This window comes from Triplophysa dalaica, chromosome 10, assembly GCF_015846415.1.
Source record: "Triplophysa dalaica isolate WHDGS20190420 chromosome 10, ASM1584641v1, whole genome shotgun sequence".
NCBI classification, from domain to species: domain Eukaryota; kingdom Metazoa; phylum Chordata; class Actinopteri; order Cypriniformes; family Nemacheilidae; genus Triplophysa; species Triplophysa dalaica.
Window position 1 is genome coordinate 11,670,744 of NC_079551.1, and position 17,370 is coordinate 11,688,113.

Sequence of the window (17,370 nt, forward strand, 5' to 3'; positions counted from 1 at the left end):
ATATATATTTATATATAACTAGGCCACATTATATTATATATTATTTTTGTACTCTATATCTGATCCAACTGTGTGTATTATTAATGTTTCAATTCACAAAACCACTTTGCACTTGCAATTGCAAATCAATTGTCTCCTGTGAGCTATGTATTAAGGCCATTAGTAGATATCTACAAATATTTTAAACTGTTGTGCATATCGTTACAATGTCAACAAAAAATCATGGTAACTAAAGATATTTGGTTAGCAGTTTGATTCATATTTTATTTTGTCAAGCAACTCCCCCTACTGGAGAAATAAGGAACAGCAGGGGCGTAAAACTCATTTAACAGTAGGGGGGGACAATATATATAAAATTTCTGAAGAGCAATTTTTGAAGGGGACACAAATAATACAGTCAAAATTGTACTTACTACGCCACTAAGCGACAATAAGCATTAGGTTTATAGGTTCATCATGCAGACTTGGAGTCATATTATAACTGACCTGAACTGTGAACAATAAAGCTTTTTTCCATTTATATTTATTTTTGTCTTTGTTGTGAAGACAGGAACTACTCATGATACTACACGTTGACAGTGAGTCACTTTTTGAACACTTTTAAAATGTTATCCTGATTTATACTGCAACATTGTTTGACAAAGAAACCGTACATCGACATTATTGAGTGGTTGTTATTTTCCCCTGTAGTGCCCAATCTCCGCTAAACAAACTTTGTTCATGTTCGTGTATCCAAACAAACTTACATTCTGTGTTGTACTCGTTGATGAATCGCCCGAGATTCAGTAAATTTAATGTTTATTTTATCCGCCGCGCACATACTGCACAAGATAGATGCTGAGAAAACGATCTTCTCCAACTGAACGAAAGCTGAGCACCTTTTGTGGACGCTAGATATAGTGCCAACATCACAAAACTGTAACCGGTGTGTTCGCGGCTGTGTGTGACACGGGACCTGAATGGCAGGATCGGTGGCTAATTGTTGCGGTTAATGTTCACATCATGTCAGGTCGCTTAAAATATAACAATGCATGAGAAACGGCTTCGGCGTTTTAGTTTCAGTGTGTGAAGTCCTATGCAACAAGCTAACGTTAACTAGCTAAGTAAAGTTTTAATCGCTAACATAGCAGATTCATAGAAAAAATACATCGGTAATCAGCATTTTTTGAAACAACTAATTTATTAATGAATCAGTATCAACTACATTAAAGAGAATCACTTCATTTAAAGTGAATAAAATAGCTTTCTTACTGGAGTTCAACAACAACTGATGAACTGAGTCGCATAACTGACTTGAATATGTTGCGCAATGCGCAGGTGAGATGAACTTGGAGAGCAGGCATTGGGGCAAACCATTGTGAGAGGCAGGAGAGGGGGAACTCAACAGTTTCTAAATTTAAAACGCATTTTTGCTTTTGTATTTTCTACAAATTACTCAATTACATTAGATTAACATAAATATATTTATTACAATAGCAAATTTAATTGATCGGGGGGGACAACCCTCGGATAGAGGGGGACATGCCCCCTCCGGGATTTACGCCCCTGCCTGCAAACCAACCGGATGTGAGAGGATTTCCTCCCCCATGTAGCACAGACATCTGCTAGGCTTGGTTATTGCGTCAGCTATTTTGAGAACGACTTTTTCCTCTAAATTTGCCATGAAGGGAATGATCGAATGATACACGGACCCAAGTGTGTAGGTAAGTTCATTATGTATTATGATTTTTCAACTTTGGCATCGTGGCTAGCGTGAGATATTTAAAATATTTACTATAAAAAACGCGATCGCGATCTCTTCCATGGCTGTCGTTTGCTGTCCAACAACGCAGCGACATTCAGGAAGTAACCGGGTTGACTTTGAGTCATTTTTCTTACCACAGATGAGCCTGAAACACAGTGCCGCACACTACAGATACTGCTTCGGATCAATTTACATGGATTTATTGTCAGAGCATTACAAATATTTAACTTAACTCGTCCATCGCTATATATTGGTTTCCGTGTAACGTTTGGTGTGTTTAGTGTTTTTTTAGCGTTTAATTTTTATAAACTCAACAGCGCTATGAAGACAATCTCTTTACTATTTATCATCTACGGTAAGTTCATGTTCCCCCAACTTTCCTACTAACCGAGTAAACTACAGCAGACTTTATATTTAATGTAGACTGTAGCAGAAAACATAATATTTGTTACACAATTTTCTGTTACCCGGTGAAGTTTTTTTAAGCCTGTTACTCTGTGTGTGTTTTGTACATGCATGCAAGTCTAGTATGCAGTTAACTTTTTGATGCAAGATTAAAAGCAACCATAAAAAATATGCTGAAGACTATCGTGTACAGTCTCAATGTATTTTTATTGTAAAATTTGACAAAATGGAAAATTATCTTAACAAAATTATTTAAAAAAAAAAAACGAGCAAACTTAAATATATAGTAACTAAATTAACATCGTCGTCTGAAAACAGCAGATTTGTTTACTTCCACACCAGGTTTATTATAGTGCTAAACGTTTCCTGCACTGATTAAATGGTGATTCAATGTAGGCTAACACTAGTCTACTGCTAGCTAGCTTATGTCACTATGGACATTAAGTCAACAGGGTAATACCACTCACAGACTATAGGCTACCCACTTTTCTTGGTGCAAAACTGGGTTACAGTTTGACACGCTTTCCTTTGTCTTTCTTCTCTCTCTTTTCTCTCTTCCCCTTTTTAGGAAACCAAATTTTGATTTAACGTTGCTAAGCAACATTGTGGTCACTGTAGTTCTGGCGCCTCTACTGACTGCAATTTAACACCGTCACTGAGAGTGCTAAGGCAGGAATTAACCATTTCATGCAGGTGGTCGGTCAATATGGATGTTTACTTTTTGGTCAATGGGGATTTTTTACTTTAACTGCCGAAAAACAAAGAGATCATAAAAAATATTATCATATAATTTGTATGTAAATACAAAAGTATTGTTAGGGTGCAATTTGAGTTGGGCTGAACATGGGAGAGCTGAACACGCAGCGCCATCAGATCAGAAACTCTAATCCTGAAATGTTTGAGAAATAATCCACAACCTCCAGCGTCATGTAGTGATGCACACTCCAGTCCAGTAGGCGGCGGTAATGCGTCATGTAGTGATCCACACTCCAGTCCAGTAGGCGGCGGTAATGCGTCATGTAGTGATCCACACTCCAGTCCAGTAGGCGGCGGGAATGCTTTATTTAGTTCGCTAACCGGCATTCTAATTCATCTGAATGAGACTCGTTGGAAGGAGTGTTTTCGTTAGCCCGACATGCTAACGGTCAGAGATCAAACCTTTAATAACTTCGCAGATCGTGTTTATGAACTCAAATACAAACAAAACATGAAGACGCTTTTTTTTCTATTTATGATCACTTTATTCATCAACGGTAAGTTATTTAGAACCTTTCCGCAACAAACCGAGTAAGCGACAGCAGACGTTGTATTTCAGATTGTTGCAGAAAACATGAGATTTACTGGTCAAGTCTTTTACAAGACAGTGTTTGATCTCTCAGTGTTTGTGTCTTCAGGTGTGTTTGGTGATGAGACTGAGAGAGTGTCAGTGAATGAAGGAGATTCTGTTACTCTACACACTCATCTTACTGACATACAGAGAGATGAGCAGATCGTGTGCAGGTTTAAAGGCGATCGCATCGCAAGAATCAACAGAGAGGTCAACAACAGTGATCCAGTTTATGACTCTGATGAGAGATTTACTGACAGACTGAAGATGAATCCTCAGACTGGAGATCTCACCATAACAAACATCACATCTGAACTCACTGGACTTTATCAACTAGACATCATCAACAACAAGATCACAACAAAGAATTTCAGTGTCAGTGAGTATCACAAGCTTTACTTTAATTATCGTTTTATTAACAAAATCATTCAACATCCTGAACAATTACAGTGTGAAATAACAGACATTTGTGCTGTTAATGTTATTGTCTGATGATAGAAATCTCAAACATTCTGTGGTTAAATTGATCATATCAGTACAGTTAACTCAAGATAAATGAAATCTGTCATGTCAACATCATCCATGGATAAAAGTTATCCGTCGGTACGAAGGATTTCTGTCAATCACACCGGTGTGATTAGAACATTCAGTGCTTTGACTGGCACTGAGCTAGAGACCGATTCAATCCTGTCAGAAATCACACATGTGCAGTGCTTTCAACCATGTAAAGTTTATTGTATTGCCTACAAGCACAAAATACATCTAGAGTTTGTAAAATACACACTGATGTAAATGGAAGTGGCAATAACAATCTCCTCAAATATAATTTGTCGGATGTATTTTATTCACATCAGATACACAGTATATGCAGTATAAGCAATTGTTAAGACCAAGCAAACGTTTTCTGCACCTGTTAACAGGTGGTTTGGCCCACTCTTCCTGAGCAGACTGCTCCTGCTGTCTCAGGCTTGATGGGTGCCTTCTCCAGACTGCAAGTTTCAGTTCTTTCCATAGGATTCAGATCAGGACTCACAGAAGGCCACTTTAGAATAGTCCATTGTTTTGTTCTTATCCATCCTTGGGTGATATTAGCGGTGTGTTTTGGGTCATTATCTTGTCTGAGGACCCATGACTGAGACTGATCTTTCTGACACTGGTCAGTACGTTTAGATTTCATTGTGCTCTGCACAGATTCAAGGCACCCTGTGCCAGATGCAACATAGCAGCCCCACAACACATCCGAGCCTCCTCCATGTTTCACTGTTGGTATGGTGCTCACTTCTTTGAAAGCTTGATTTTCTTCGTCTGTGAACATAGAGCTGATGTGACTTACCAAACAGCTCCAGCTTTGGCGCATCTGTTCAAAGGACATTCTCCCAGAAGGATTGTGACTTGTTAATATCAATTTTAGAAAATTCCAGTCTGGGTTTTTTTGTTTTTCTTTCAAAAGTGGAGTCCTCCTGGCTCATGGGTCTTCTTCCATTGCTCAAAAAGTGACGGATGATGTGATCAGAAACTGACGTACCTTCACCTTAAAGTTCAGCTTGTATCTCTTCAGCAGTTATCCTCGGTTCTTTTTCTACCATTGGCTCTATCTTTCTGTTCAATCTGGGGTCAATTTTACTCTTGCGGCCGCATCCAAGGAGTTTGGCTACAATTCTATGGACCTTAAACTTCTTTATAATATTTGTTGTCACAGGAACATGGACCTGCTTGGAGATGGTCTTGCAGTCTTTACCTTCACAATGCTTGTCTATTATTTTCTTTCTGAGCTCCTCAGACGACTCTATCCTTTGATTCTCTGGTCATGTTCAGTGTGGTGCACACAATGATAACAAACAGCACAGTGACTACTTCTCTCTGTTTAAATAGGCTGAATGAATGATGACAAGATTGGATACATGTGTGATACTAATTAAAGAAACTTTGAAATATTACAATAATCCAATGGTGTTTAATCTTTTCTAAGGGTACCAACCAATGTGTCCAGGACTTTTAAGAATATCTTTGTAGAATAAGCATTAATTCATGTAGAAAAGGCAGTAAAATTCAAAGCACTCTGAAGACTTTTGCACAAAAGACACTTCTTGGTCTTTAATTGTGTGGCTGTTACTTATTTTTTTTTTTCCCTGTTCATTATTATTAGTTTCAGAAAACATTGTTTGGTCTTATAAGATAAATAAAAACATGCACTGAAAAGTTATGTAGATGGTTGTTTATTTGTCAAGGTAAGTATAATTTTTTTCTTAGATTAAAATAGATATTAAAAATATTAAATATTACATTTTAAAGTGTTTTAAAGCATATCCTCTTAAAACGCTATTGGTCTACTATTTAATCAAAAATAGTTAAAGGAATATAACTTGGCCTGAAAAAACAATTTCAGTCAGAATAATAATTTTGCATCATCCTGTGATTTCTACCACAAGATTTCTATAATGTTCTGCCAACTACAACAGTAATACTTTCTTAGATAAATAAGGCAAGTTTTTTTTTTCTTTATAAAAATGCGGAATGATCCATTGAATTTTCTTTACACTTTAATGTTTAGATGAGTGCTGTGTGTTTGTATCTTTGACGTCCTTTATATTTGGTTTAGTCAATGTATGTGAACATCTGTATTGATTTAATGCTGACCATCCGTCTCTCAGTCACATGAAAGTAATTACAACATCTGTTCTTTATGCTCTCCTGTAGAGTTTTACTAACTCTCTTCTTGTTTGTTCTGCAGGTTTGTCTCCTAAAGTGAAGATCGTGAAAGAGAGAGATTCTGTCTCTCTACACATTGATGTTACTGAAGAACAGAGAAATGAGAAGATACACTGGAAGATCAAACACAACAACTCTCCTGTAGCTGAAATCATTACAGAGAATGGAAAGATCTCAACACCTTTTATTGAAGAGAGATTCAGAGACAGACTGAAGCTGGATAATCAGACTGGAGATCTCATCATCACACACATGAAGAATGAAGACTCTGGACAGTATGAAACAGATGTCACCATCGGCAGCAACACACACACTATACACAAGACATTCAGTTTCACTGACTCAGGTGAGGAGATCTCTTCAGTATAATAAACATCTTGTCATCTTAATTTAGATAATAAATAATATTAAAGATGCCGTCAATCAGTATTTGTTTCACTGAAAGCTTCTCACAGTCTGGGGCCGGTTTCATTCACTGCTTGGACTAGTCTTAGAAGTTAGTCATATAATAAGTGTTCTTAACTTCTTTAAGTCAGTAACATAAAAAGGTAGATCGGTCTAATTGAAATATGAAAAGTTAGACTGATTAATCCTAACTAACTGCTAGTCAGTGAGACCAGTTATTAAGACACGGTCTTAAAGTGACAGTTCACCCAAAAATGAAAATTCTGTCATCATTTACTCGCCCTCAGATTGTGCCAAAACTGTATACATGTCTTTGTCCAGCTCAACACACAGGAAAATATCTGGAAAAATGTCAGATCTCATCCCTCATTGACTCCCATAGTATTTATTTTCCCTACTATTGCTGTTGAGATCTGACATTCTTCCAAATTTCTTCCTGTGTGTTCAGTTTTTATCAAATCATATAATGATTTCTGATGTTTATCATCCGACTGATACATTCATTATTAATATTTTTAACTGTCATTACTCATTACAGAAGCGAGTGAAGGATTCAACAATGGTGATGGTGAAGATGTTTTATCCTCCACAGATCAGTCTTCAGGTGTGATAGCAGGAATATGTGTTTCTCTTCTGCTCCTGACTGCTGCTGCTGCTGCTGGTGTTGTGATCTACCGTCACCGTAAAATGAGACGTCAAGGTAAGAATCATGTTCAGCTGATACAACAAGAGCAAAATCATCATCTTTATTGTGCTGCAGTGGAGATTGAATGTGTACATGTTGTTTTTGTTCACGATTTAAATGTTTTGTGTATTTTGTGTTATCAGACAGCATTACACTGATTTATACTGAAAAAAGCGGTCACATTTATACTGGGGCTTTCAATTAATTGCATAATAACTCCATTGTTAATTTGTCAGAGCCGATATGTAATTAATAGTTTGTGTTAAAGTAAAGGATGTTTCAATCAGCTCCCTTGTTCAGAAGGGTTGGGGACCGAAACCTCCCTACAAATCTGGTAACTTGACTGGTTTAAAACACAGATTTTTTTTAATGTCTCATTTCCGTGCCACTTAAATGCTGACTGAGCCGTTGATTGAGACATTTGCGTTAACGAAAGTCGGAAAGCTCTGATCATATCAATCCAACACATCTTATATGATGGTGAGACGGATCGCGAATGATCTGTGATCCACATGGATCGTGCTGCACCCCACGGTGCGGAAATGCGCATCACCCATGGATTGATCATATTGAAAGACAAAAAGTTTTGTTGCGCAATCTCTCTTCCTCCATCTCTGCACGTTTAGCGTTCATCACAGGGTGTAGTCTTTAACTTCAACCGTTGCATAAGGCAAGTTTCAAATTTAAACTAACGTTGATTCGACACGCACATGATGTGTTTGTAATGCAAAGCTATAACTATAAATCTGTTGCACGTGTTTAAAATGAATGAAGCTCGTGCTGCGTGCCGTGATGCTCGTTCTTAACACAATAATGCATTTGACTAGAAAGCAATGAAATTCCTAAAACATTATACAAGGCTCTAGACTAACACTTGAGAGAGGTGGCACTGGTGCTACCAAGTTATATAGTTGCCGGCACCAGACCTTAACGTTGATAGAACCAGAGTCGTGGGGTGAGTTAAGAAAAAATAATCACTAAAACTTCATTGAAATGTATTTATTACATTAATAAATCATTGTTTATGTTTATTTTTTTCTGTATGTAAACTCTCTTTCACAAAACTGAATACATTTACGATGTTTCTTGTTAATATGGGAAATTTGATGCTATTTTGTGTTTATATGTCCATTTAAGAGAAAGTAGGAGCGATAGAGAACTCTGTGTAGTATTCTTCATAAAAGCTTGATTGATACACGTTTGACTTCTATCAATAGCGACTTACAAATAAATCGTATTTAGCGTGATGTAAAACATTTTGTGTGATTTGCAGAATGACTAGAGAGCTTTATATAATGGTTCGGTGCTTAAAGTTTAAACACATGTGTAACAAGGTTCAGCTTGTGGGTTAGAAAGAGGACGAGGTTGGCGAGACTCAAAAGGGAGTTTATAAAAGATTCTTAAAAGAAACAGATATTCCTATAACAAAATAACTTGGTGGGGAATTCTCCAGCACACCACAAGATTATTTCGGCTCGGATCAGTAGTTCAGTTTTATGGATCCAGTCAGTGATCACTCCCTCTTCAGTCTCCCGTGTTCAGTTTTTAAAGTAGTTTAAAAACTGTGTACTTTAACTTGTGTACTAGTAAATCTTTAGTTCCGTATCGGTACATTTACTTAGTTATTTTTCCTCACATTGTCGTCGCTACTTAGTTAAATTTTCCTGGGATTGGCTAACGAGAATAATCAGTCCGGTCATGTGACCTCTTTCACTCAAATCTTGCAAAGAAAACCTGCGTCACACAGATTTCAGCCTGCAATTTAGTTGAATCCTGGAGTATGACGAACTTGTGCGCCAGGCAGGGCATGTATCAAACAGCGATTTTGCACACTTGAAAGTCACTATGGAGAAATATTGAGTTCCTGTATCACTCCGTTCACCACGTTTCATCCAAATTGCTATATCATGAGATAAAATCATCCATCTCTCTCTGAAGTCTCCACATAAAGTGCTCTGCCCTTATATAGTGGTATAAGTGACATTATAAGCAGCATTTGGGACTCTTATTTATTAATTTCTGCATTGTGGGGCCTAGTACACATGATTGGACAGTTTGGAAGTAGGGATGCACCGATACTACTTTTTCCTTGCCGATCCGATTCCGATACCTGAATTCTGCGTATCGGCCGATACCGATCCAGATCCGATACGATACTAGCACTGTTTTTCTTGATCAAAGTAGAGTTGCATATTTTAACTTTTATTGCCAGAGGTGGATAGTTCTTAAGCATGTTTACTTTCAAGTAAATTTTAAAATATCTGTTCTTTATCGGAGTACTTTGGACGAAAAATACTTCCGAACAGTATGAACAGTTTAACATCTCTGTTTATTACACAAAACTATCACAGTATAAAAGTCTCCAAACTCGCTCATGCACATCCTGGACACAAAATGATGCGCTTGATACATTCGCTTCTACATTATTTAAAGTCATGTGCATTGGACGCATAATGATGCGTGTTTCTCATATGCGTTTCAACTATTATTAAAGAATTAAGGCCAGAAAGCTGTCAGTTTTGCCTGTTAATGATATCACAATGCGCGTAAGCAGCCACATCACTGGAAAATAAGTGAAATGTGAGCCAGGAACTTTAGCAGTGCCCGGACCCCTATACAAGGTATACTTATTCACGACTTTGGGAGCTAGGGAGCTGATTGAGAGACACTGCCATATTTGTGAATATTTGAAATGTTTAAAATGAAACTAACCGCAGAGAAGTTCAAAAAAATTATGTGTTGGCAAGTGACATTAATACACACAAAATTCAACAACAGAATATATAATCACAAGCTCTTTTATTTAGTTTTTATTTGTGATGCTATAAACAAATCTACTCGATTACAATGCTTTTCTGACTCTTCCCTTTTGTTACACGATGAGCAGAACCAAATCTGCTGTTTAATGCAGTTACAGAAAATTCTAAAGGCTTTATGGGGACTTTAATTCGGGGGAAAGTACCAAAGAGTGGCTTCAAATAATAGAAACAATTACCTTAGTTTAAGTTTTTTACTAAATCAGTTAAAAAAACAACTAAAAAAAATGATTGTAGGAGGGAAATGTAATCGGCATTGTAAACGTTCATTGTTTATCACCCAAAAAACAAGAACGTCCTCTTTAGCACATGTAAAAGCATTCTTCTGAATTCTGCAGATTTTTCAAAAATTTTAAACAAATTTTTTTGTCTGTTTTTCTTTCAGATCCCAACAGAGAAGGGGTGAGGGAGACAAGTGTGCCTTTGAATATAATCAGCAGTAATGGGGATGTGCCTCCAGTTTGACATGATCAACATCACACACATGAAGAAGTTTAAAATTGATGTATGTTTGCTGTTGCGAATGTAAGGGAGGTTACAATGTATTGGGAAACAATGCAATGAACTTTGTCTAAATGTATGACACATTACTTGAGAGATGGGACAGAATAGTGAAGATGCAAGGGTCTGGAGGGATGGCCTAGTGGCCCTGAGCTCAGTTAAAGATGAAGAGCATGACATAAGGGCAAATCCAAGAGCAGATCTCAAGGAGAGCAGCCCAAAGGAAAAGAAGAGTCGTAGCTCTCGAGCAAGAGGGGTTGATCACTATCTGTGATATTTAGAAAGGCAATTGGTGCCTTTCTTGCTGAAAATAGGGTTTGAGACCATACCTGCAAACTAGCCCTTTTTACGGCAAACTTTGCCATTTTGAATCGGAATCTGCCGTTCTTGTGAATCAAGTTTTTTTGTCATAGAATGAGGGGGTTGTGATTTATAAAATGTTCTCAGGCAACGCAACTTCTTATTGGAGTTTGGCAGAATGCATAAGTTGAATGTAAAAATTACAAAGATTTTCTTACATTTAGTCATTTAGCAGACGCTTTTATCAAAAGCGACTTACAGGTGGGGTAAGCAATGGAAGCAATTAGGACAGCATAAGGACAACAAAAGCATAAGTGCAAAGAAGACTGGTCTCATATAACCTAACACGGTATGCAGAGCCAAGTCAGAATTTTTTTTTATAAAGAGTAGAGAAGAAATAGAAGTCAGAGCTGATCAGTCAGGTGTTGGCGGAAGAGATGTTTTTTCAGACGTTTCTTAAAGATGGCTACAGAATCTGCAGATCTTGTAGCAGCGGGCAGATCATTCCACATGGGTGGAACAGATCCGGAGAAGGTGCGCGAGAGAGATTTTTATACCTTTATGGGATGGTACCACAAGACGTCATTCGTTTGCAGAGCGTAGGGATCTGGCGGGTACATATGTCTGCATTAGTGAGTGAAGATAAGGTGGTGGCGAACCACTGGTGGTCTTGTAGGCCAGGAGCAGAGTCTTGAATTTGATGCGAGCGACTATAGGGAGCCAATGTAGCTTAATGAATAGAGGAGTGACGTGTGCTCTCTTTGGTTCATTAAAGATAACTTTTGCCGCAGCATTCTGGATAATCTGTAGAGTTTAGGTTGTGCAAGTTGGAAGTCCACCCAGTAGCGCATTGCAGTAGTCCAGTCTGGACAGGACAAGAGCCTGAACTTGGACTTGCGTAGCATGCTCTGATAGGAAGGGTCTAATTTTCCTATTATTGTAGAGCATAAATCTACAGGACCAGGCGATGCTGGCAACTTGATCTGTGAAGTTGATGATGATGGCAAGATGATGATGACATGATCATTTTACTAACATGATGTTAACACAATTGGCATGTTAGCGAGCTAAATGGTTGCTATGCGAATGTGTGGGGTTGCTATGGGCATGGCTTGGCATCTGCTAATTGATAATCCTTTAAGCCATGAGTGAAACGATCCAACCTCATTGTCTCTACGACACTGTCCTGCAAAGATTTGCTGTGTTTTATATATTTTTTTTTAAACTCTTGTTTTTGGTTCTATCTAGCCACAATTGCTTTGTTAAAATCTTAAATGTTAGATCTGAATGCAGATTTGTTTTTATTTGGATTTAATTCTGATAAACATCTTTATAGTATATTATACAAAATTGTCTGTGTTTACTGTCAATTTATTAGTGTAAACAGCATGAACAGCTTTAAAGCACTTGATTCAATCCTGCTAATGAATTTAACCAGAAAAATATACAATTGAATTTCTTAAAATTTAATCTCTTAATTTCTGTTTGCACTTCTCTGAATTATTACGGTCACGAGTTCTAGATGATGTAGTGCTTATACTGTATTGCTTATGTGTAATAAGTAAAAGACTTGACTAGTTTTAATTCTCGTTCTTATTGACTTTACACTAGAATAATTTAATCGTCATCTGTTATATTGAGATAGATTTTTATCCTGTAGTTTACATTTATGCATTTTGGCAGACACTTGTATCCAAAGCGACTTTTTTTTTTAATTATTCTATACATTTGTATAGTTGTTAAGCACAATTGTGATTAAAATTCGTTATGTATGAAGATTGAGTAAAATCTTGCAGAGTTTGAACTTCATTTCTTTATTTAAAAGATTATTTGCATAAAACAACAGATTCAAACCAGAACTTTTGGCTAATTTCATAATTTGATTATAGCTTCTTGTTCACCTTTATTGCCTTCTTTTGTCTTATTTTGAAGTAGGGAACAAATTGTAGTTTTGGACACCAGATGGCGCAAAAGTCGAAGAGAATTCACTGATCGCATCGTGAGGTCAGTTTAATACTGTATATTTTAATGTGTTGTTCATATATTTGGACACATTGAGGCGTTATAAAATTTAAAGACTTCCAATTATAGTGATGTTCTAAAGATTAGACACATCTGACAAACCCTCAAGTTTATGTGTAAGCGCATGGAGATTCTGCTGAACTGCAGTAAACATGTGAAGACGACAAGAATATGACGTAAAGGTGAAGAAGTAACTCCTATAAATAATTTTTAATCGAATATCTCATTAAATTAGCATTGTTTGCCAGAACAAGTCATTACATTTGTATTTAAATGAATTTGGCATGATTTTAAACAACTTCCAGTGCATTACAAGGTCAATTTTACTTTTATTATATATCATTCATACAGTGTGAGCCGACAATATCACTGTTTGATTGTATTTTTATAAATGACCTCCGATGCATCATATACCTTATTAAAGCTGTTTTTCTGTGGAGTTAAACATAATACAAAGACGGCAAAAGCACCACATGTTAGAAACACAATCACCTTTCACACCTCTGACATGCACACATGGTCATTTACCACAAACAGGCACCAATAGATCAGCACAAAGACACGTCTCATGTTCACCAGCAGAACAAAACCACAATTCTTTCCACATCGTAACCCAGAAATGAAACCTAGTGTCATGTGGGTTTAGAGAAATATTGTGTTTTTATAATTTGAAAGCTTTCATGCACAGTAAATGTTGTTGAACTGCACTTGTGAATGCGATGGAGGTGTTAAAACGGGCAAGAGAGCAAGTTTTTTCTCTGTTGTTTTGACCTTTAGTGTTTCCAGGTCTTCCTCACATTGCAAAGTACTACTTGAGAAGTCCTAAGCGAGGATACACAGGTGTATCCTTCACATCCTCAGGAGGAGGAGATAAGACACAAAGAAACAAGATGAGGATGTACAAACAAGAAATAAGAACCCTTTAGTAAGTTTGTGTATTTATTCCCCATCATCACAGGTGTATCCTTCACATCCTCAGGAGGAGGAGATAAGACACAAAGAAACAAGATGAGGACGTACAAACAAGAAATAAGAACCCTTTAGTAAGTTTGTGTATTTATTCCCCATCATTTCCTACTGCATCTTGTCACTGTGTATTCATACCCATAGTAGACTCTTGACCGACCTTCATGTGAAGTTCATACAGAAGACTTAATAAACAGATTCAATGATAACACGCATGCAGACTCTTACTGGCACGGCTATATGTGTACAGTCTTTTTACATGTATTTATTTACTCCGATTATTTTCTTTATTGTTTATGACTGCTTTCATGGTCTAGGGCACGTGTCGTATGGATGGAGGTGGGCTCATTCTGTGGCTAAATCTAACGGAAGTCAAACAGCTTAACACAACCAGCACACAACTTTACTGTAGACATTGAGCTTAGCTCCGTAAAATAAAGTGACACTTTTTCAGAGCCCTGAACCGTTAAAGATGTTTTTCATGTTCGTTTTTCTGTCACTTTGCTTCTGCTGTCGGGGTGGTAAGTTGAACAAACTCATCTTTATTTTATGATTTTTATGGTTTATGGTAGACATTTGTGCAGAGCAATAGTGCACAGTATATTCCCAGATCCAATTTAAATCAAGATCTTTAAAAGGAGATATTCTTTAGATTTGGCTTTATAATGTAATATCATGAGCAGATGTAGTGCATTGGGTTATTGATCAATGATTCATACTGTAAATGTATTAAATGGAGAGAAATTTGAAACTAAGATTCTCAGTGGTCAATATAACTGTTTTTTAAACATCAGAATTTCTTCTGAACTTCATCTAGAGCCTCAATGAATTAGGTTCAAAACAACATTCACTCAAAAAAATGATTTGTCGGATTTACATACAAAAGTGTCAAGTGGCTCCACGTAGTAAAGTTATATAATCAAAAATAATTTCAAACTAAAAACAAATAGAAAAGTATGGAAGCTTCCAATGTATTAGTTTGCTAGATGTTGACTTCTGAACACTTTCTTCAGGTGTGTTTACAGATGAAGTGAAGTCAGTGTCAGTGATGGAGGGAGATTCTGTTACTCTACACACTGATCCTACTGACAAACAGACAGATGATCTGATAGTGTGGAAATATGGCTCTCAAGAGTCACTCATAGCTAAACTCGATAGAGATGCCAATAGAGTCTCAATATATGATACTGTTCATGATGGGATGTTCGGAGACAGACTGCAGGTGGACGATCAGACTGGATCTCTCACCATCAAAAACGCCAAAACTGAAGACTCTGGACTTTATAACATCACCGTCATCAGCAAACAAAAGACCTCATACACATTCAGTGTTACTGTCTATGGTGAGATATTTCCTATGACAAATTTGAGTTTTAATATTTTTTGTCCTAATATAATACTCATTAATTGTCCTTATACTCTCAATATAAATGCTATATGTTTAAGAGACAATGCATGCAGTTCATTTGTTTTTAACCCGCAAACCTTACAATATTATTTTTGTTTTTCATTATTTTGAGACATTGCTTTATATACATGTCATATACTGTATACAGGTTATCTACAAGGTTCATGCTTTATATTAATATTTGGATGTGATTTTTCATGTTTCTTTTTAAACGTTATTTTCAGCTCGTCTGTCCATTCCTGTCCTCACTAGTTACTGTGCACAAAACTCATCTTCAGTGTCAAAATGTGTGTTGTCATGTTCAGTGATGGATGTGACACATGTGAGTCTCTCCTGGTACAAAGGAAAGAGTTTATTGTCCAGCATCAGTGTGTCTGAAGGCAGTAACATCAGAAGCATCTCTCTTCATCTCTATGTGGAGTGTCCTGAGGATTCTTACAGCTGTGTGTTGAACAATCTTATCACAAACCAGACTCAAATCTCAAGAACAAATCTCAACATCACTGACATCTGTCATCCGTGTTCAGGTGAGTCACACTGTGTGTGTTTATTTACTGAGCTCTGATTATGTTTGAAGAGGATTGGATTGTTGGCTTGCACATGAATCTCTGAAAGTATGTACATTTTAATGGCCATTTTGCATAAGCGGCTCAATTTACAAGTATGAGCCAATCATGTGACTAAACACTGCAGAAGAAATCAATATTTTCGAGACTGAATAAGTGTTTTAATTCAAACCAGTAAAATGGTGGGTAAACGGTGGCCTTTTTAAAACATAATGTCCTGAATTTCGTTATTTTATTCCCTCAGATTGTAGAAGCTGTAATGGTCCAGAATGTGTGATCCAGCTGGTCATGTCTGCTGTGGTGGGTTTGGCTACTGTTGCTGTTCTGGTGTATGAAGTCAGATCTAACAGAATTCAGACTTCATTATCAGATCATCACTGATGATATTGTGCATTAATCTCACATCCATCTTGTAGAGCATTCCCCTTTATTAAAGAGTAAAGATTTTGTGATTTTCAAGGTCCTACTTTGGTTTATGGAGTGTCCAACAACAAGTGTACGTACATACACGGTGTAAAAATACTTTAACTTTCTAGTAATAGCCAATTATTATTACCTGTGTGGTTTGAAATCGTTTTTTTAAAGTGACATGCGCTCTCTAGTGGCGAAGCATGACATGCATGAAAGGGATTTGGCTTTCCTACAGAGTTGGAGTATGTGTTCTGCTGTCAGCTAAATGTCAATAAATATAATACAAGGTGAAAATAAAGAAGCATAAAAACAGATGGTGCTTGAAAAGAATAAAGTATATAAGTATTCAAATGGATGGTTGCCCTTGTTACCGCATTGCAACATAAGATAGAATGGGAACCATGGGTTCACTTCGGTTAAAACCAAAATATTATGGTTAATGTAGTAAAACTACATGTTTACCACAAACAACAAAACCTTAGTTGTTTTTCGTAAGGAATGACTAAAACCCTTCTCCTACAAAAACATGGTTAGTTGGGCTAGCCTATCACATAAAACAAACCCTCTTTACCGAATAGTATAGCATTTCATTTTTGGTATCTGTCAGCAGATGTGATAAAGATAGGGTTGCCTAATGCAGGATATTAGCGCGGAGGAGAAATTCTTTCAAACTGTTCCCTCGGGTTAAAAATATTAGAGTTGAGTTTATTAGCGTTCATAGGAGAGGTATGTATAGTAAGTAGAGGAGAATGTACATGTTTTGGGTATTGGAATTCGGGCTGGGGTAGTTTTGATGGGGTGGGGGTTGTTACGCATACCTGGCAACCATTTTAACAGACATAGTCATCCAGTCACAGGAACTTGTGTCGCTACCCGATCCGTCCCAGAAACACGATTTGTTCCGCGCATGCGCGAAAGTGCGTCTACTTCCTAAAAAAATGCTATTTCCGCTCTTAAAAGGGTACGGTCTATCCCTCTTTCAGTACATTTCTCCAAATCATTACAAATATTTGTTTAATGTTTTTTTTATGTTAAGTGCAATTTTCAATAAAGAGATTATAAAAAAATATTGCCGGTTTGGAACGAGTTGTGTCAAACTACTTAT

The 17,370-nt window shown here is 37.0% G+C and overlaps 2 protein-coding genes across 3 annotated transcripts; both read left to right on the forward strand.

Moving 5' to 3' along the window:
- The first annotated feature begins 1,584 nt into the window (after positions 1–1,584).
- On the forward strand, positions 1,585–12,696 carry LOC130430402 (uncharacterized). 2 transcript variants are annotated; one of them, XM_056759505.1, is made up of 5 exons: positions 1,585–1,703; positions 3,544–3,855; positions 6,208–6,531; positions 7,129–7,290; positions 10,477–12,696. In XM_056759505.1, exons 1-5 carry the CDS (start codon positions 1,679–1,681, stop codon positions 10,554–10,556), a joined length of 903 nt encoding a protein of 300 aa, XP_056615483.1. In that variant the 5' UTR covers positions 1,585–1,678; the 3' UTR covers positions 10,557–12,696. The 2 variants fall into 2 exon arrangements, with proteins under 2 accessions (XP_056615483.1, XP_056615484.1); XM_056759506.1 differs by having other exon boundaries at positions 7,183–7,290.
- A 121-nt stretch (positions 12,697–12,817) lies between these two features.
- Positions 12,818–16,571, forward strand: LOC130430406 (uncharacterized). The gene is made up of 5 exons (XM_056759510.1): positions 12,818–13,957; positions 14,198–14,401; positions 14,894–15,223; positions 15,513–15,815; positions 16,099–16,571. Exons 2-5 carry the CDS (start codon positions 14,353–14,355, stop codon positions 16,233–16,235), a joined length of 819 nt encoding a protein of 272 aa, XP_056615488.1. The 5' UTR covers positions 12,818–13,957; positions 14,198–14,352; the 3' UTR covers positions 16,236–16,571.
- The last annotated feature ends 799 nt before the right edge of the window (positions 16,572–17,370 follow it).